Raw genomic sequence first — 21,490 nt, 5'->3', positions numbered from 1 at the left:
AATACTTGCTTTAAACTTTAAAATATTTGCATTTTATAAATATTTGGCAGGTCATGTTAAACTGGCAGGTTATGTATACTACTGGAGCTATTTTACACACACACACACACACACACACACACACACACACACACACACACACACACACACACACACACACACGCACACAAACACTGTGTATGTGTTGCAAAATATAACACAAATTAACTCTTTTTGCAGCTTGAATCTGAAACACATTTATAAATTGCGTCACTTATTTCATAATGTTCTTCTAAATGTGCACTTTTGTTCTCAGTCTGAGGCTACATAGCTCAGTCGCATTCAGGCAGTATGGTACAATGTTTGTTTTCTTAACTGCTGTGTCTCTGCAAGACAGACAGAGACAGAGAGAGAGAGAGAGAGAGAGAGAGAGAGAGAGAGAGAAAGAGGGTGTTGTATTCTGTATTAGAAGTTTTAGTTCTGAACTAAGGGCTCAAATAGATCAAAATTTCAGATTGACTGCATTATAAAACCTGTGCTATTCTAACAGACATGTTCACACTACTTCTGTATGATTATGGTCATTGTTATGTGCAAGCAGTGATAAAACTAGATCTGGAGAGTTATCTATTTTTAGCTAGCAGTTAAAGACCACTTCACCATCGAAGTATGTTTTTTTTTAATCTCCCAGCAGAACCAAGCCTGGTGGCTGCTCTTCTCATACCCAATAAGCTCACTTATTCTGGGATAGCAGGAAATGGGAATTCCTGGGTAGGATAACAGCCCTATGATCCATACAACCCAGTTACCTTATCCACTTTGTTGCAAGAGTTAGGTGGTAGAAAAGTGGTCTGTTTGCTGGTCCTGCATGGGCCTACCCAGTATCCTTGCCCGAACATCCTCCTTTCTAGTGGTAGGTCTACCAAGCTCTGTTATATGCAGCCCACTGAGGAGATGTGTGCCTCCATGTGCTGAAATTCCCTCTGTGTACTATGCAATCTGAATATGGCTGTGCAGGTTTGCTAAGCTCGAGCTCCATAGGGTGACCATATAATGCTCCTGCTAGCTGTCTGTCATGTGGTGACGTATATATTCCTCCTTCACTCCCATGATGCATGAACTGGTGATAGCCACTCATTCTAGTCATCTCCTAACAGGTTCTATGGAAGTCTAAGCCATTATAAAAACTTGGATCACCTGCAACATAGTTAGAACCTTATCCATTTACACCATGGATTTGGTTTGACTCTCAAAGTATGTGAAGTTCCCTGTTCCTGGATGAGTTCTAACTTGTAGTTAAATGACAGATTAATTTGTAACATCATCTACCTGAATTGTTTTCATGCATATCCTATGTATTCCCAAATTTGACTTTTTTTGAAGTGGAAGCCTACATTGAATGCATAGCATCTGAGTACGAAAAAACATTGTCGCAGAATTAGTTACATTACATTTTCAAAAACAGCACTTCATCAGAACCATAGAGCAATAAACCACAGCCAGTTTTCAGTGGAATCCCAGGGAAAATTTAATTGCAGTAAGTGAATACAGCTAAGTTCATAATGTAATTTTATATGTACAATGTTTTTATTGAAAATTGTCTAATAAAGGATAAATTACATAAGTTTTCATATCAATAATAGACCAACATTTATTACATAACCATGACTATCTACGGGTCCGTACGGTTTTACATCTTAAATATAAAACTTTGAGTTTAACTTGCATGACTGTATTGCATGTATGTCCATCAATACAGGCAGGATTCAAGATGAATATCAGCTACACAGACTTGTCTAACACATGGTATAGTGATCACTTAGGTAAGATTATGGCTTATCCTTTATCCTCATCCACTCCTTTGCAAATTACCTACCTTCTTACCAAGTTGTACCACTTCACAACTCTCCTTAGCAACGTGTACATCTGATTTCATGTTAGAGAGGGGTTTCTCCATTTTAGCTTTTCATTCCTTTAACAAGGCTGCTTTAGATGTGTAAGACAGAACCAAAACATGAATTCACTGTCTTTTCATACTGCGTTGTCTTACCAGATGTCTCATAGGCATCCTTCCCACAAATAGGTAGTCTCCTTAGTGAAGGAGTAAGATATGTGGAAAATGTTTGCCTCTTCTGAACCCCACCTTCACTGGTATCAGCCTAACTGTCTTCCTTCTTTAAATAACCTTCTTGTAGTAAAATACCACTTATGCAGAATTTTTCTGGACTTTTTCCAGGCACTCTGCCTCCTCTTAATCTTCGTAAAAACAAAAAATAAACAAACCACTGAAAAGAAAAAAAAAGGCAGACAATCAGGTTATCTTTTTTTTTAAATTCTTGTTCTTCTGGTTAGTGCTTTCGTCAGGCCTCCATACACTCAACTTCATCAGACAATGCAAAACAAGTAATAGTCATATTAATAGTCACATGTTAATAGGTTCATAGGTTCATAGGTTCATACTAGGCTATCTGCCCTAGGGCATTTATAAGCCTAGCCAGAGTTGTGTGGCTTTCACCACCCCTTAGGTTGAAGAATACTATACCCATTAGTTTGCCGTGCCTTTGTCCAGCAGTGATACAGAGATGATCCCCGGGGTAAACCTATGATCTCCCATCCACTGGTCAAGATTCCTCTTGAACAGAGCCAGCAAGGTGCTCTGTCTCACATGGACCGGGATTCTGTTCCACAGCATAGGGAGTCTCTGGGTGATGAATTTGTCCCTCCAGCACATCCTATTTATATCCGTGTTGAGGTTTAAGTCTCTTGCTCTTGTGGCTCTGGTGGATTTGGATTTTTTGAGGTGGAGCATGTCCATTAATTCCGGGTTGGACATGGCCTTGTATGTCAGGCACAGGTCACCTCTGAGCAGACGGTATGCGACTGAATAGAGCTGGAGTTTCTTCAGTCGGGCAGCATATGGCATATTTTTGAGCCCCTTTATCCTTTTGGTGAGGAACGTTTGGGGTCTTTCCAATTGTTGCAGGTGTCGGGTAAGATGCATTCCGAATGGGGCATTGTACTCAATCATTGGTCTGATAAGTGAAGAGTACAGGGGAACAATGACCTCCCTTGATCTGGATGTGAATCCCTTCATAATCAGGTGGGCAATGTAGAAGGTCCTCCTAACCACTTTGGCAATGTGAGTGTCAAAAGAAAGGTTACTGTCAACATGGGTCCCCAGGTCCCTGATAACCTCTTCTGTGCTTAATGGATTGCCACCTATGTGGTAACTTGGGGTTACCTTGTTTTTACGAAAGGGTATGACTATACATATTTTGGCGTTTAGCTTAAGGCCATGGCTCTGGCACCAGTTATCCATTTCTATGAGACCTCTCTGAAGGATATCTGTGTCTGATGGATTTTCAACTATGGCGCCCAGTTTGCAGTCATCTGCAAACTTTGTCAGCCACAATCCTCCTATGTTTGCCTGCACTTCTGAAAAGTAGATGCCGAACAAGAGGGGACCCAGGACTGAGCCCTGTGGGACACCACGTGTGACCGGCTTGGAGTCTGACATGGCACCAAGCAACTCTAACCCTGTGGGTTCTGTCCTTGAGCCAGTTTGCAACCCATCTTGTGACATATGGGTTTACATTTAAGCTGGTGAGCTTTTCTATGATACCCGAGTGGGGTATTGTGTCAAAAGCTTTTGCAAGGTCAAGGTAGGCTGTGTGAACTGCCTTACCCTCATCAATGGCCTTGGTGACTGTTTCAAAAAAGTCGACCAAGTTCAAGAGGCATGATCTGCCCTTGACAAAGCCGAATTGGGTAGGATCCAATGTCTGTAGGTCCCCTATGTCTTTATTTATGAGTTCCATTATGATCCTCTCCATAGCTTTGCAGACCAGGCTTGTTAAGCTTATGGGGCGGTAATTACCAGGGTCTGTAGAAGCACCGCCTTTGTGGAGTGGGACCACAGTTGCCGTACACCACTCTTTGGGTACGTATCCTGTGGTAAGGCTAAGATTAAACAGCAGCCTTATGTGTGGGTTTAGTTCCTCATTGAGTTCATGTAGCACACAGCTGGGGACACCATCCGGTCCCATTGATGCTGTGTTTTTAGCTTTAGAGAGAGCAGCTCTCACCTGGGCATTTGAGATGATTGGGAGGCTACACTCTGCTGGGATAGATATTTCTCCTTTTGGGGGGGAGGGAGGGGAGAAATTTTCACTGAATCTGTCTGCCAGTATGTTTGCAATGTCTGTGGGTTCAGTGATTTTTGTATCATTTTGGACTAATTCTGAGCATATCTGGGAGTTTCCACCCAGGTTTCTAACATAGCTAAATAAGGCCTTATGATTGTCTTTTGAGTCCTTGGCGATTTTTCTCTCAAAGTTGGCCTTGGATGATTTTATGAGTGATCGTAGTTTTTTACTAGTATTGATCAGAGATGTCTTCCCTTTTAGGGATTTTGCTCTATCTTGTAGTAGCTTTCTCCTCTTGTTGTAAAGTTTGTTTATGGCTGGGGTCCACCAGATTGGGTGCTTGCCTTTGGTGGAAAGGGTCTTGATTTTATTTGGGATTGCTTGATCCATGCAATCCTGGAGGTGCTCGTAGAAAGCATTTGTAAGGGATTCAGCAGCATGGGTTCTGGTTTCCAATGGCTCAGGAGCCTTGAAGGATACCACACCAGTCTTAAGAAGTGTGAAGTTGGCTTTTGAGAAGTTCTTCACTGTGGTCTTTTTTTGTTGGGGGTGGGGGCGGGATGTGGATCTCCAGTGAAATTAGTTTATGGTCTGATCTCACCAATGAGGGATATACTTCCGGTGTGGAGCATTTTGTTCCCATGTTTGTGATGATCAGGTCTAGTATATTTTCACCTCTTGTGGGAATGGTGACAAGTTGTTCCATAGCATTTGAGTTTATGAAGTCCAGGAACCTTTGGGCTAGGGTATTGGGGCTTGAGTAATGTTCCCAGTCTATGTTTGGGTAGTTGAAGTCACCCAATATGATGGTGTTTGGAGAGACATTTATACTCTCCAGTGTCTTCAGGAAGGCTGTGTGGGGTTCCTGAGTTTGAGAGGGTGGCCTGTAACATGCTACAAACTGTAGAGCAGTTTTGCCTATGGTTAATTGCACCTGAATGGTCTCTGATGCTTCATGACTTGCCACCAGCCTGGAGGTGTGGGTATCCTTGATGAATATGGATACACCCCCTCCTTTTGTGGTACGGTCCAGGTTTTGGGGCCGGAACGCATGATATGAGGTAAAACCTGATAGTGCCGGGGTGCTCTCAGGAGCCTTGAACCAGGTTTCAGTCACAGCACAGACATCGATGTTCTCCATACTGAGGAGGGCTTCGAGGGCGTGCATCTTGAGATTTAGACTTCTGGCATTGAGCAGCATTACCCTTAGTTTTTTTCCATTATTGTTTTCTAGGGCGGTGGGTTTAGAATTTGAGCCTTGTCTAAAAAAGGCACTATGGGGGTGGCAAGAGCCTTTGCCAATATCCGGAAACCCAGGGGTGACAGGTGCAAGCCTGTCCACATGATACAATTCCCATTTTTTTCCCTTTTAATCTTCCACAGCTTTTCCCATACTGCCTCCGGATGTCTAAAATTTAAGGTTATTCCCTTCTTTCTCACTCACTTGTAGAGTAAACCTGATTTATGACCTTTTGCCTGTATTCTACATATTTAAATATATTAAGCATCCCCTTACGTTAGCAGTTCTTCTCCATTTCTTCCAATGATATATGGAAGGTAGGCTGAAACCCCTTAAGACTGGCCATAAATCGATCCCACCTGCCTTTTAACATAAGTTAAAATATGAAAACTAGAAGGGCTACCTATGCTTGACTCTAGCTAAGACCACAATCTGTTCATAATACAGTTAAGAAATACAGTCAGTGGATACATTTTGAACAATAGCTACTTACGGTTGCATAGGTATGCTGTCAGAATACTTCTAAAAGAGCAATGTACTATGTATACTCTAATATCATCATAATATACAGAACCACTATATGTGGATAACACACGCACAGATAACTATGAGATGTTTGAAAAGCCTCCATGAGGGAAAAGCAGGTATCAGGCAGCTAGTCTGGGTGCCAAGCTTGCAATCAAGACACTGTGGTATTCTATAAAACATTGTCTTAATGAGTGATTCCCGGGTTTTGTCTTTCAAAATTGGTATTGTGATATTTTTGCAATATCCTTTAAATACAATAGTTTTGTAGTGGGTATATATAAGAAGCAGGAGATGTGGGTTCTGCGCCTGCATTCTGGATGTGCAAGATGCTTGTCTCCTATACAAAATCACCTATTTACTTGTTTATTATTTGCAAAACTGTTCTTTGTGTATGCAGTGTGTGTAGTTTCATTTTTAAACTAAGTAGGGCTGAGTCAGGAATCCAGAGTGACATTTATAATTGCTTAGATAGTTGATGACTTTCATAAGAGGTGGATGTACAGTGCTGTACATCAGCTCAAATTAGCTCAGTTATAAATAATAAAGTCATTTTTTCAAGACATACTTCAGCTCTGTACTATAAACAAAAACAGTGTTTCAGCAGATTTACAATATAACATAGGTAACATGACAAAATTATGTGTAAGTAAAACTGCAAATGCAATGGCAATTACAATAATGTGTCTTTAAAGAACATTTCTGAAATTATTTTTATGTTAGGCAGCTTTAAGTTAAGTGGGAGATTGTTTCATAGCCTAAATACTACACTAGTGACCAATGACTCCTTATAGCAATTGTGACTAAGAGATTTGAGTCTGCTGTACATTTACTAATTTTAGGCTCATTCTAGGATATCACCATTTCATTAAGATAACAAGGGTTGGGTACTTATTTAGATAGTACAGGTTAGAATAAGCAGCTCTTAAGTGTGACATATTTGCATATTGCATGAACTTTAATCATTAGGTGGATCTACGGAAGGCACAGTGCCCTACTATGAATTTATTGGGACCAGCTTAATGGTTTGGACTAGGAGTACAGCAGGCATGGCAGTAGAAATGATCTGAGTTTGAGCATAATGTATAAGACATTGCATAGGCCCAAAGAGAAGGTCCAGTTCTTGATATGTTTAGAATATTTCAGTTTCAAGATACTCTTCAAAGTTAAACTTCTGGTTTAATAACACAACTATTTTAGCTGAGATGACAAGTTTATTGGGAATCTTATCTTTTGAGAGAATTTGAAACTGTGAGCAGGTGGTCTGAATACTCTTACTAGCTGTAAACAGCATGGCTCTTTTCATTGTATTTTTTGCTCCTCTGTGCCTGTCAACCACCATGCCACTGTGATGGCAGCTGTTACCCACTCATTTCTCTATATGGGGCAAGACCACATCTATAGTACAGGCATCATCCAGTCAAACAACCACTGCTGACGACTTTTTCCATCAAGCTGTCATCATCAATTATGTTTTATTTTTAATTGTGTATATAAGTGGGCTGAGGCACATGAAACCTTTTTCTGTCATAAGCTAATTGCAGCAACATGTAGGCAAAAGTTAAAATGCAAATTAATACAAAAGTGTATTATGCTAGCTTAACAAACAAAGAAGCATTGCGCCATATTTTGTATGTCTGAGGCAGCATTACTTGTTTCTGCAAAATGTGAACCTATTAGCAATAATAAAGAAGGCAGATTGATATTGTATATATACTGTAGTACCTATGCACAGGCATTCAGCTGTTTCCTGAGGGCATGGCCTAAGCTGTAAAATGAAAGTAGACATAGTAAGTATTAAATAAATTCAGCATGGCAGGGAGCTCTGATGCAAGGAATGTGGAGCAGAGAAGGCTGTATGTACTTAAGCTACAGAAGTAAAGGCAGCAAAAGAAGAGAGATGGCTAATGGTTCACATGCCTTCACTGCCTTACTCAGAGGTAAGTATTAGATTAGCTCCCCTTTTGGACCATTTTAAGCCTAGCCAATTTCCCTTTCAAAGGTGAGAATCAAACCTCGTACCTTTTCTCTTGAATAGAAACAGTGAAACCATTATACCCATTCCTTCACTGTTAGAGATAATATCCTTAAACCAAGCAAAAGCTTTTGTGCATTTCCTAAAAAGTGAAGAAAAAGACTATTAGATTCTCTTTGTAGGTACGTAGGCAAGCACTAGGCTAGCTGCCCTTGTGGGCCATTTTAATCTTTATCAATTTTCCTCAAAGGTGAGACTCAACCTCTGTATTTGGTATCTGTGAGGTAAACACCTTAACTATTATGCAACCCCCCCAACCCATTTGGGATACTTGATGGATACTTGGGATACTTGATCTGTTCAGCTCCATCACTTCCCACTCTACAGCAACTCACCCAGGAATCCTTTAGCTCTTTGGAAAGTTGGATCACTCAAATCCAACTTATCCTAAACCCTAATAAAACCAAATTACTACTTTTCACCCCCACCAAAACCATTTCCACCCCCTCTATCCTTTACTATTTCCTCCATAAATGGTATTATTATCTCTCCCTCTGACCATACCAAAATCCTAGGCATTGAAATTGATAAAAATCTACACTTCGATGTCCACATTTCACAAACTATGCCCCCCTATACCCCCTCACAAACCCCAAATTATATTCAACTCCTTGGTTCCACTATAAGAGAGGAAGGGGACAAACTCCTGCAAATGGCACTTTGTGCCTATGTGATTCCCCAACAAAGCTTTTTCAATGGAAATGCCAGCATTGTCAGGGAAATGAGTTTCAGGGAGATGAGAAGTGAGGAATTAGTGTTCATTGAGCAGTACTGTTATGCTCCCAAACGTTAAAAACCTGCTCAGTCCTTTGTCTCACACAAGTTATTTGTTGTTACCAAATCCAGAGACAAAGTTATGGGCTATACTAGAACCCTTCAGGCTGCTTATCTCCTCTGGGAATCCTGTGGTATTGTAAATCCCTTCCACAACATATGCAAGAATGGCATTGTTTAGCTGTAACACCTTGAGCTATGCATCAGTTAAGAATTATACATTAAAATCTATTTTTAGAGTTATTAGATGCCCTGACATAGAAAAGCCTTTGGATACAAGGGGGATCAGTATGTATTTAATGGTGTTCAATGCAGGGAAAAAGGTACAAAATCTTTCTTACATATTTTGCAAAATTCATATCGGAGTTAGCCTCTTTTGATACCTCCATACAAGGTATAACTTATCATCTAGACACCACTGGAAATTTCTTCAATTCAGGTATGTAGTATTATCCTCTTCAATAAAATACTATATCCTTTTTAACCCCTTACTGCCCCTAATGGAAATAAAAGAAAAAACAAGGGTGCAGATTCAATAAAGCCTACACTGTGTAGACTAAGTGTACATGATATATATTCAGTAAAATTCTTCTCACATTTTTGTGCTTCTAGTTACTCAGTGTACTCGTACTAAGTGTACATGTAATTTACATTTTGTGATAACCTTTATGTTGTTGTTGTTGTGTCTTTCGGCTTTTCCCAGTTAGGGATTGCCACAGCAGAACTCCGGTCCGCTAATGATTGGCAGTCGATTTTTATGTGCCGAGTTGCCGGCCCTGATGCACAACCTTCAACGAAGGTACGCCCATTCACGCATGTCTCCACACAGAAGACGCTCTAGCTGAGAATCGAACAGGACAATGTCTTACTGTAAGGCGACAACACTACCGCAGCACATGAATCCCTGTAAATATTTAAAGTGCAAGAATATAAGTAGGAAAACTAAAATTAGGAGGAAAAAGGTGTGCATTATGTCTGTGTTGTCTGCTCACTCAGAACAGTGTGCACTTAGTGTACACTTCTTGTAGGCTTTATTGAATCTGCCCCAATGTCATTTTTGAAATGCCTCTCACAGTTTTAAAGCTTCTACTTTATGCAAAATGTTAATATAGCCAGAAATTGACACTACATGCAACTTATTAAGTATAGATGTTAATTCCCTTTCAAAACCCCCCAGTGACATATGCACCAAGTTAGTAATTTCATCTTTCAATGTTTCATCTAACTCATTTTTCCATCAGCTTAAATTCTTCTATAATGATCACTGCTCACCATTAAGAAGTTGGAGAGGCCACAGAGGTTCCTCACCAGGAGAATCCAGGGCCTCAAACATCTACCCTACACAGACAGGCTAAAGGCCCTGTCCCTCTATTCAATCTCCTACAGATTCCTCAGAGGTGACCTCCGTCTGGCATACAAAGCAATCTCAGACCCGCCTTGATGGGACTGCTGCATATGAGCAAGTCTAGCTCCACTCAAGTAACCCACACCTGCAACCTCAACCTAGTCTGTGACATCAGTAGGACTTGGCAGGACAAATTTGTGTCCCAGTGACTCCCCCTTCTGTCAAATAGACTCCTGCTCCATGTCAAGCAGAGTACCGCATTAACGCTTTTTAAGTGCAACCTGGATAACTGGATGGGGAACAGAAAATATACCCCTGAAATTCCACCTGTGTCCCTGCTAGACAGGGGCATCTGAGGCTGACTTGGAACATGGGCTAAATTCTTGGCAAGGCTTGTAGGAGCCTCAGGGCCAATAGCCTAGTAACTTCCTATGATCCTATGATCCTAAGTTATGAATTAGGGTACAATCTTGGAAGTCTGTGTGAAGGCTGTAACAGATCTCAAGCTGATCATTTTCAAAAGTTCTGGGATTGTCCCTGGGTTCTAACTATATGACAACATTCAATAATTGTGTTTGAGTAACCTATGGGTGCATCTTTCACTTTGTTCCCAGCCATATGGTTAACTTCACAGTTAAATGATATCACATCACAACCAGTTTAAATGAAAATGTTTGTCTTGACTTTTTCAGCTGTGACAAGATTGTATATGGCTTGTTACTGGCAAGAACCCAAGGGGCTCTCCAAAAAAAGATTTATATAATATCATAAGTAAATATGTAAAAATCATTTGCGAAATTTATAAATTAAATTTTGTTAAATTTGTCACTAAATATAATGGTATAAACTCCGGTTTTAAAAACTTTTGGAGAAATGCTTTCATTCATGTCATCTGGTCCAGATTCTGCTAGTTTGTTTCTCTATATGCGTGTTGAGTTTCTTGTTGAAGTGATTATTGCTGATGTTATTATTATGACCGATGTTTCTAAATCATTTGAAAAAAAGCAAATAAACATTTAACTGCTAACTAAACGATCTGTATTTACTTTTCCTATTTGACTGATTAGATATATCACTATAGATAAGATTGAAAGATGTCCATTTATTTTTGGTTGATTCTTTACTTCTACCAGTCTTGCTACTTATTTCTACAATGCCGGTTTCTCTCATTATACTGAATATATCATTTCCTGTGAGTATCTCTTTAATCCACCATTATCTAGTAATGCAGTTTTTGGCTGTCAGCATAAATAGATCCAGCAATGATATATGAGGACATTCTTTGCCATCTGGGACAACCAGGAATATTAAAAACAGTTGTGGTTTAACATCAGTTCTTCTGAACAAGTCTTCTCATATATGCTCTAGATTTCCCTCTTAAATATTTGTTGTTTTGAACAATCCCAAAAATGTCTCCAATTTCCCAATATCTTTTCCTTAAAATTTCAGCAAAATAGGTTTACCCCTGAAAAGAATCTATATAGAAAAAATAAAGCATAATTTCCTTGCAAAGAATATGTACAGTCTAGATTTAATTGAGTCCATTTATGGTTTATATTATCCTTCACCAAGGTTCACAGAGAATATGGATGTTAAGTTTCCCTCACACAAATTCACAAACTGTCCAGTACACCTGTCCCTCTGTAGTGCTAGTACTCAAAAATATTTTATAGCTGGAGCTAATTATGCCCTTATTTTGGTGTTTCTATCTCTTGCCTCCAACCTTCATTTTGTCCATAAGTGGAAAACCTGCATTTGGGCAGAGGACCATACTAATTTACCAAATCTTGTGTCAAATGGTCATAAAATGCTTTCCAATTGTGAAAGCCACTACATGTATCACCCATCTTTGTCCACATAAGAAGACTTCCATTATACAATAATTGCACCAACTACTTCAAACCAAGTGGGTAATGGCTTTTCAGAAAATGTCATAACATCATAAACAGTAATTGAATTCAGGAAAACATGAAACACGCATTAGATAATTCTTATGACAGTTAATGACACAAATAAATGCCCTGCTGATTAAAATAGCTCTGTTGATAGTCTTATAGCTATCAGAATTGGTTAAGTAGGCCAAAAGTCCCTTATTTGTCATTAGAAACTGTGCTTCCCTTTAAGCTTCTTTAAATCGTGTGATTGTTGTTAAAATGATTCCTTTTACTGTGGGATTTCCTTTTATTATTTAAATGTAAAATTGTGCTCTTCCACATTATCCACATTAACTATTTGTGCTGCTATTTATATAGTGTTTGTTTTTTAAACTGCTCTAATATGTTCCTTCATTTCAATTAAATAACAACAGAATAGTAGCCACCTGGCACATGTGAAGAAATAACTTTTAAACTAGGTTTTGCTTGCCCCTAATTATTATTATTATATGTAAAGTACCTAAATTTGAAAAGTTTGTTGTTTTAATAAGGTTTATTTTGGTACTAATTACTTGTTTTCTACTTTCTTAGATGTGGAGATGGCAGACATAGAAAAGACCATCCATACAAAAGAAAACACAATATGTATTTTTGGCACTGGGGATTTTGGAAGATCTTTAGGTTACAAATTGCTACAGGTGGGATATAATGTAGTGTTTGGAAGTCGAAGTCAAGACAGCACCCCTTTGCTTCCAAAGGGAGTTGAGATTATGGATTACGGTGAAGCTGCACAAAGATCCAGTATCATTGTATTGGCGATCCACAGGGAACACTATTATTTCCTCACCAACCTGTCTCATATACTGAATGGTAAAGTATTGGTCGATGTAAGCAACAATCAGAAGGTGAACCAGTATCCAGAGTCCAATGCACAATTCCTTGCTCAGTTGGTACCCAATGCTAAAGTCGTAAAAGCCTTTAATACAGTCTCAGCTTGGTCTCTGCAGTCTGGATTATTGGATGCCAGTAGACAGGTATGAATAAGAAACATTTACAGTCTTATAATGTTTTATCTGAACTAGTGAGATGAATTAATAGAGTATGACAACACTGGAAGAGTTAAAATAATTAATAATATACAATATAAAGCTTCACAAGTAAGCAAACAGGAAATGCCCTTGGTAACTGGTTTGTGAATCTACTTTATCTGTGTGGACCATTATCATATGTGGCTGTGGTCAGGTAAGCAAACATTACAACATGCCTTGATAGTCCTGCAGAAACCAGAAACTTCCTTTTAGGCCATCAGTCTCTAGCATTAGAATTGTTAGACATTGCTTTTGGTTGTTAGATTCATCTGTTCTCACCACTTACTTTCACCTGAGAGCATAACTTTTGAAATATGATCTTATTAGGTTGTGCTTTGAAGCACTCTATCCATATAAAAATAAAATATCTAACTAAGTAATTGACAAGCTTCCCAAATCCACATCAGATCTGTAAGATCTATTATAAGGAAGCAAGATTCTGAAACATTGCTCAGGGCACTGATCACCTTTCAGGATAGTTTTATTAAGCTAGATACTTGCTTTACTTCCAAAGCATAGCAGACTAGGCTTTGGGCACACTAGTAACAGGTAATTTCAGTGTGTACTAGAGCAGTATATCCTGACTGGTTGACCTTGAGCAAGATTACTGAAGTATCTGTCAAAACGCAGGACATTTTTGTAAAACTGCTAATTATTTCATCATTTACTGACATCTTATTTTGGTATAATGAATTACAAATTAGCCTGCATGCTTAATACTGATTCTTATAAAAATCATTAAAAAATATTTAATGATGATTTCTATTGCTATACTGATGGCAGCTAACTGGCAAAGCAGCAGGCCATCGATTCACTGTTCCACTGAACTGGATTCCGGCATGTAGCCCGCAAGACAATTCCCTGCGAGCTACATCACCAAACCCAAATGGCTGCAGCGGCACTTTGCCGTAGTGCAAAATGGCTGAAAAGCCTAGCCACTGCAGCTGTAATCTATGTACAGGCAAAGACAACCGTACCGGATGTGTAACACATTCCTTATTTACATTCAAGAATGCATTTATTTACTTATTTATTTATTTTGTTGTCAGTCTGACAACATAATAAATAAATACTTCAATAAATGCATTCCTTGAATGTAAATAAGGAATGTGTTACACATCCGCACTGTCTTTGCCACATAGATTACAGCTGCAGTGGCTAGGCTTTCAGCCATATTGCACTACGCAAAGTGCCACTGCAGCATTTAAGCGATGTAGCTCGCAGGGAATTGTCTTGCGAGCTACACGCCGGAATCCCACTGAACCACATTTAGAAAGGACAGTAAACCACTAAATGTCCACAGTGTAAAAACAATAATAATAATACCAATAAAAAACACTGTTAAGCTGCCATAGAACCAATTTTATTTATTAAATGGTAAAACAGTAAGTAATTTAATCCATTTGTGCAGAATTTCTTCAGATACAATGAAAATTACATGCCCCACTGTTTATATTCCTTTAAATTCATTCCTTAATTAAGCAAACAATTAAATATTCTTCCAATTATTGATTAATTAAATAACTTTAAAGAGCAAGTTCATAAAATAAAGTTACAAATTAACCCCCGGATTTACGAAGCCCTTTATAGCATGCAGGATTAGTCTAAGAGCTATTTTTGGCAATATGGCCGATGTGCGATCCAGGAACGAACACCTGGGATGTGCGCGTGAGCTCTTAGGCTAATCCTGCACGGACTGAGCTCCTGTATGCAAATTACCCTCTTTTGCAGGTGAAAACCATGCAAATTAGGGTAATTTGCGATCCAGGAAGCTGGCAGCTGTCAGCGCAGGACGAGTGCAGTCTGCAGAAATGTACTCGGTTAGTAACCAAGTACATTTCTGCAAACTACAAAATGGAGCTATGACAACTCCAAATAAAGGCTGCATATCATTGAAGAAGCATGCCAATGGCCAAGTAGAAGGCCATTTGCATTGCAAACTATTTAAAAAAAAAAAACAACCTTAATTTTTTTTCGCAGATCTCGGCTGTTTAAGCATAGGGCAGCAAATGGGATCGGGGGGGGAAATAATAAAGTAAACCTAAAATAAGCATTCTAACTAAAATCAGTATTCTGCCATGCAAGTCAATAGCAGGCATAAGACAACCTGGCCAGTGAGTAATGGTTGCTAAGGGAGGAGGCTCAGTGTGGGACATGTAACTATGCATTAGCAGGCAATCCTATGCAAATGAGGAAAAGGTTAGTAAATCCCAGTTTTCCCCAGGGTGTGAGGCAGGTCCCAAGAGTGTAAGAGTATAACTAGCTGGGTGCAAGACTAGGATATAGGTGACATCATGGGGGGGGGTGGTTTCAGGCATACCGTATGCGGATTGGAGCCCTGTGGCACAGAATTGCTCCTAGCTTAGCACAGCTAAGCTAGGGGTGTGTCTAAACCTGCCTAGCACTCTTTACAAAGTTTAAGCAGGTGTGCGTGCCATGCACTGGGTTTTACAGGAAGAAAAGGGAAGTTAAACCAGGAAATAACAACTCTGTGCACATTTGAGCACTCTGTTTGTGCTGCTCACACATGGGTTTAAACAGGGAAGCAATGGGAAGGGAAAACAGCAGTAAGAAGGTAATCAAAGAGAACTAGCTTAGCTGGCAGGTGAAACTTATCAGAATCAGCCAATTACACAGACAGCAGACCAGCCCAGCCCAGAACACTACTATAAACTAAGCAAACACCTTCCCCTCTGTTTTTTCCACACTCTACACCGCTGGTGTATACATGTGGGGAAATTTTAACAAACAAACCTACAAAATGAGAAGGGCTGCAGCAGGTAACATAGAACATCATGTGCAAGAGGCTGAGCGTGGTGAGGATGTGAATGCTGCTGAACAATCCACAGTGAGGAGACGGAGAAGAGTGTACAGACCCAGGGTAACCTACCAGGGACAACATGAGCTGGAGATAGTGGAGTGCTATAGGGTGGACAGAGACCTCCTACAGCAAATTGTTGAGCTGTGCCGGACACACCTGACACACCAAACTGGCTGAGGGGAACCCATCCCAGTGGATACCAAGGTATGTGTAGGCCTAGGTATACTAGCCACAGGTACCTCACAAAGCACAACTGGGGGATCTCACAGGCATCAGCATTCAGAGTATTCCACCAGTTCCTGGATGCCATGGAAGCACATGCCAGTAAGCATGTATATTTCCTCAACACATGTGAGGTGTTGACCAGCAATATGCGTTTCTTCAACCAAATAGCAGAATACCCTGGGGTAGTTGGTGCTGTAGACTGCATGCACATATGCATCAAAGCACCACCTAGTGAGCAGGGTAGGGCCCACATCAACCGCAGAGGCATCCCCTCCATCAACTGCCAGGTCGTATGCGATGCCCAGGGCATTATAATGAATGTGTGTGCTGGCTGCCCTGGAAGCTATGACAATTCACACATATGGCATCTGACACAGCTGTACCACAGATTTGCCAATGTGGACATCTCCTATGGTCACCTAGTGGGGGGTGCTGGGTACCCACTGGAGCCTGGCTGATGACACTCATCAGAAATGCACACACATCTGAACAACAACTCCATAATGAGGCACACGTACAGGCCAGACATATAATAGAGTGTGTGTTTGGGATGCTCAGGTCATGGTTCCCGTGTCTGGACACATCCGTTGGAGCTTTGCAGTATTCACCAGCTACATGTATCCAAATTGTTATGGTATGTGCTGTGCTACACACTATGATCCTATGGAAACAGCTGCAGCAGGAACAGCATGGGGCAGGGCCACACAGCCCCCCACCAATGCCAAGGCCTGTACAGGCACAGAGTGCCTCAGAGGAGGAACAACCTGAGCCTGCCCCAGTAGGCAGAAGGAGGCATGCCCAGTATGCCCTGGCCTTGGAAAAGAGGCAACGTATAGCATATGCACTGACACAGTAGGGACCCAGGGAATGACACCTCTCTCTGACTCGCACAGACAGTAAAAGGGATGCCAAACATGGCACTACCTGTGCTCAACCATGTATAGGGAGTGTAGTATGTGCATCTGACATAGGCAGCCCTCCAGCACAATCCTCAAGTCTGGCACACCCTCAAGGTAAGTCAATCAACCTACCAATTGCCAAATGGAGTAGAATGTGGTGTTACCTGTAGCTATGGTATAGATGTGAGCATGCAAGGGAATTGGGTGGCTGAATGATATGGCAACAGACAGTAGACACCCATAGTGGCACCATGATATCTGTAACACATATTGGAGTCACCATAGCAGCCAGAACTACACAGGCTGACAAAACCCATTGCAGGAAATGGGCTGAGCAACATGTGTGTCCATAAGACCCACATATGCCAGTCAGGAAGGTTCACATACCCAACAACAGTCTCAGCCAGCAGTCAGGTGTAGAAAAACACAAACAACTGTTGTACTATGGCCTCTGAATTAGCCCTGTGGGTAACCCCTCCTCCAGGCCTACACAGTCAGACTACAGCAGGCCAGGCAGTGGGATGTAAGTTGAAAATGCTAGGAAGTCAGAAACTAATATGTAGGTAATTAAAGCTAAGATCTGTAGTACACTGGTATGCCTCTAACCAGCACGATAGGTAAGACTACAGACTGAAATGGAGTACCTGATATACCAGTACAGTCCTAGCAAATGTGTACAAGTGTTAGGTGTGCCCCCCACCCTATGTACACTTATAGTAACAGTCAGGTGTGCCCCCCCACTCCTGCGTAGAAATGTAGAAACAATCAGGTGTGTCCCCCGCTATGCAGAAATGTAGCAACAGTCAATGCCAAATGGCCGATGGACACCCTGCAGACACAGCATGCTACCTATTGTTGTACAGCACAAAGGCCAGCACCGCAGTACAGACTAGCTGGACTTGATCCACACATGCAATACAGATGGCCATACTGGGCATGCTCACACACTTAGAGGAATGAAGGCAATGTCCGTCAACAACATACTGAAAGGTCATACTGACACACTTGAACACATAAAGGCCATGTCTGCAAACACCAGTGGACCAAACATATCTGACAGTCACAGTTCTTTGTGCAGACACATGTCAGCATGCACCACTCCTGCCTTTCACACACAGTGGATAGGAATACAGACATATATGTAAGGACTACACACTATAATAAGCCAAAGGTAGATGGACATAGATGTGTGGAAGAGGGTGACTGTGACCAGGAGCCATCTGTCCCTGTCCCACCCAGCACACAGCCAAAGGTCCCCAAACACATGAGATGCAGATGTCACTGACTGCAGATACTAGCCATCAGTATCTGTCAGCATGACAGACTATGTGGTGCATGTGCCAGCTGTGCAACATGACTGTACAAGGAAGTAGTCATCTAGTAGCTGTATACACGTACCTGTGACATATGAGCCTGTGTGTGCCCACATGTGGCATGTCCACCCCTACATGAATGTGTTATGGCCCATGCACACACCGCCATCCCCATAGCAGTATTATGACAAGTCTGCTGAGGTCATCCAATGTGAAATACACCTTTGGGAGAGCAGTAGCTCAATAATCTCCATGGTGCGTCCCATAACTGCATACTGCTGTAATGATAAACTAGTTAGGTAGTAGTTCTAACCCCAGACTTGGCAATTGTGTGAGTGTGTGTTTGTGTGTCTGTCTGTCTCTGACTGTGGAGAGAGAAATGCTTTTTAGGCCACTCACATGTCTTACAATTCATATGATCAGCTGTGGCAAGGCTGCTGATGTCACTCACCTAGGAATACACCTTTGGGAAAGTCATAGCCCAGTAATCTCTGTAGCACGTCATGTAACTGTGTTCTACTGTAGTATGATAAAGTAATTAGGTAGGTGTTCTAACCCCAGTCCTGGCAACTGTGTGTTCTTGTGTGAATCTGTGTCTGACTGTGTAGAGAGAAATGCTTTTTAGGCTAATCTCCATAGCACGTCCTGTAACTGTGTACTGCTGTAGTATGATAAAGTAATTAGGTAGGTGTTCTAACCCCAGTCCTGGCAACTGTGTGTTCCTGTGTGTGTCTGTGTCTGACTGTGTAGAGAGAAGTGCTTTTTAGGCTACTTACACTCCTTATAATTCATATACTCAACTTTGGCAAGGCTGCTGATGTCACTCACATAGAAATACACCTCTGGGAAAATCATAGCCTAGTAATCTCTGTAGTGTGTCCTATAACTGCATACCGCTGTAGTGTGATACAATAGTTAGGAAAGTGTTCTAACCCCAGACTCGGTAACTGTGTCTGTTTGCGTGTGAATCTGTGTGTGTATCTGACTGAGTAGAAAGCAATGCTTTTTAGGCTACTCACACTCTCTACTATTCATATACTCAACTTTGGCAAGGCTGCTGATGTCACTCATGTAGAAATACACCTCTGGGAAAGTTATAACCCAGTAGTCTCCGTAGTGTATCCTATAACTGTGTACTGCTGTAGTGTGATAAAGTAGTTAGGTAGGTGTTCTAACCCCAGACCTGGCAACTGTGTTTATGTGTGTCTGACTGAGTAGAGAGCAATGCTTTTTAGGCTACTCATACTCCGTACAAATCATATACTCAACTTTGGCAAGGCTGCTGATGTCACTCACCTTAGAAATACACCTCTGGGAAAGTCATAACCCAGTAATCTCCGTAGCGCATCCTCTAACTGCATACTGCTGTAGTGTGATAAAATAGTTAGGTAGGTGTTTTAACCCCAGACCTGAAAACTGTTTGTGTGTGTGTCTGACTGAATAGAGAGCAATGCTTTTTAGGCTACTCACACTCTGTACAATTCATATACTCAGCTTTGGCAAGGCTGCTGATGTTACCCACCCAGAAATACACCTCTGGGAAGGTTGCAGCTCAGTAATCTCTGTAGTGCATCCTGTAACTGTGTACTGCTTTAATGTGATTTAGAACTGTGGTAGTGTTCCATCTCCACCCATGGCAGTTCTGGATGTTTTGTGTGTGTTCCAATGTCTGTGTATGGAACAATGCATTAATGGCTACTCACTCGCAGTACATTTCAAATGCCCTGCTTTGGCAATCCTGCTGATGTCATTCATTGTGAAATACAACATTGTGGAAAAAGGTTTGTAGTAATCCCTGAGGTGTGACCTATAACTGCTCCATACTTTAGTGTGATATAGGCCTTGGTCAGGGGTTCAATACCCACACATGTAAGCTGTGGATATTTTGTGTGTGTCTTACCGTCTGTGTAGGGAGCAATGCATTTTAGTCTAGTCACTCGTAGTACAGTTGAAATGCCCTTCTTTGATAATCCTGCTGATGTTATTCATTGTGAAATGCACCTTTGGGGAAAGACATCTCTAGTAATCCCTGTGGTGTGGTTTATAACAGCTGTATGCTGTAGTGTGCTATAGATCTCGGTCAGGAGTTTTATACCCATACATGTCAGTTGTGGATGTTTTGTGTGTGTCCCACTGACTGTGTAGGGAGCAATGCATTTTAGGCTGGTCACTCACAGTACAGTTGAAATGCCCTTCTTCGATAATCCTGCTGTTGTCATTCATTGTGAAATACACCTTTCGGGAAAGAATACTCCAGTAATCTCCGTGGCATGTTCTATAATTGCATAGTGGTGTAGTGTAATAGCTAGTTAGGTAGGAGTTCTAATCCCAGGTGTGTGTCTTAATTTGTCAATGTTTGTTGATCATGTTCTGTGTGGAGCTGGCTGTGAGGGTGCAACAACTGGACTCAATGTTGAGTCGTTTTTTATAATATCTTATATGATGCCCCTAGCAAAAATCACAATATCCACCATGCAGGGATAACAGATGTGATATTAGTACATAGTCAGTCAGGGGTTCGATACCCTGGACTGGTAGGTGTGTGACACAAACATGCTTACCTTTTACTCTCCCAACCCACCCTGACTTATCTTTGCCTCTGCTTCTCTCGCTCCCTCTCTGTTGGGTGTGGAGACATACACCTGCTTTGCTTAGGCAGTGGCATGTGTATTGTCAGTGATGCTCATGATCAGCTGATGGCCTCTGCATTGATTATAGCCCTCCTGTAGCTGATTGCATGTGGATCAGCTGTGGTAACATTCCCATAGCCAATTGCATGGAAACACACTCCAATATCTAGGAACATCATGTTGGTGTTGGGACTTTTCATTCACTGTGAGCAGGAACTAGATTTGTTGTTTGGTAAACAGCATCACAGATGGATTGGAGACTTACCTCTGACAACATACACTGTGGAAATGGGCCGACACACAGGAGGGGGATGTGCCTGTCTTGACTACAGACTGTAAGTGCTGCTATACTGCAGTTGGGGTAATATTGCTTTAACAGGGTGTGTGTGGATATGGCTGGCCTACATGTTTTAATACTTGTCATGTCAGTGCTATGTTTATGAGGAATCCCCATCTTTAGGGTCATCTGCAGACTGGGCAATGTGTGGTGCCTTGTGTTCCTTGTGTTAGCCACAGAGCACCTATCGCTCAACTGCAGAAGGTAGTGTGAGGATTGCAGTCAGTAGATGGTGACAGCCGGGAGAGTTACTGGCGTCA

At 41.2% G+C, this 21,490-nt stretch overlaps 1 protein-coding gene across 3 annotated transcripts in view; it reads left to right on the top strand.

Moving 5' to 3' along the window:
• The window catches only part of LOC122798497 (metalloreductase STEAP4-like), a 295,739-nt gene that overhangs the window by 20,220 nt on the left and 254,029 nt on the right, over positions 1-21,490 (top strand). For all 3 annotated transcript variants that reach the window (XM_044067499.1, XM_044067497.1, XM_044067498.1), the window contains one exon: positions 12,509-12,951. In XM_044067499.1, the coding sequence (XP_043923434.1) occupies positions 12,509-12,951 (443 nt within the window). The remainder of the gene's footprint in view (positions 1-12,508; positions 12,952-21,490) is intronic.

Source organism: Protopterus annectens, chromosome 3.part1 (genome assembly GCF_019279795.1).
Source record: "Protopterus annectens isolate FY-2018-M chromosome 3.part1, PAN1.0, whole genome shotgun sequence".
Taxonomy (NCBI): Eukaryota; Metazoa; Chordata; order Ceratodontiformes; family Protopteridae; genus Protopterus; species Protopterus annectens.
The sequence above is the reverse complement of the archived record's forward strand: the minus strand, read 5'-3'. Positions and strand labels throughout refer to the sequence as shown.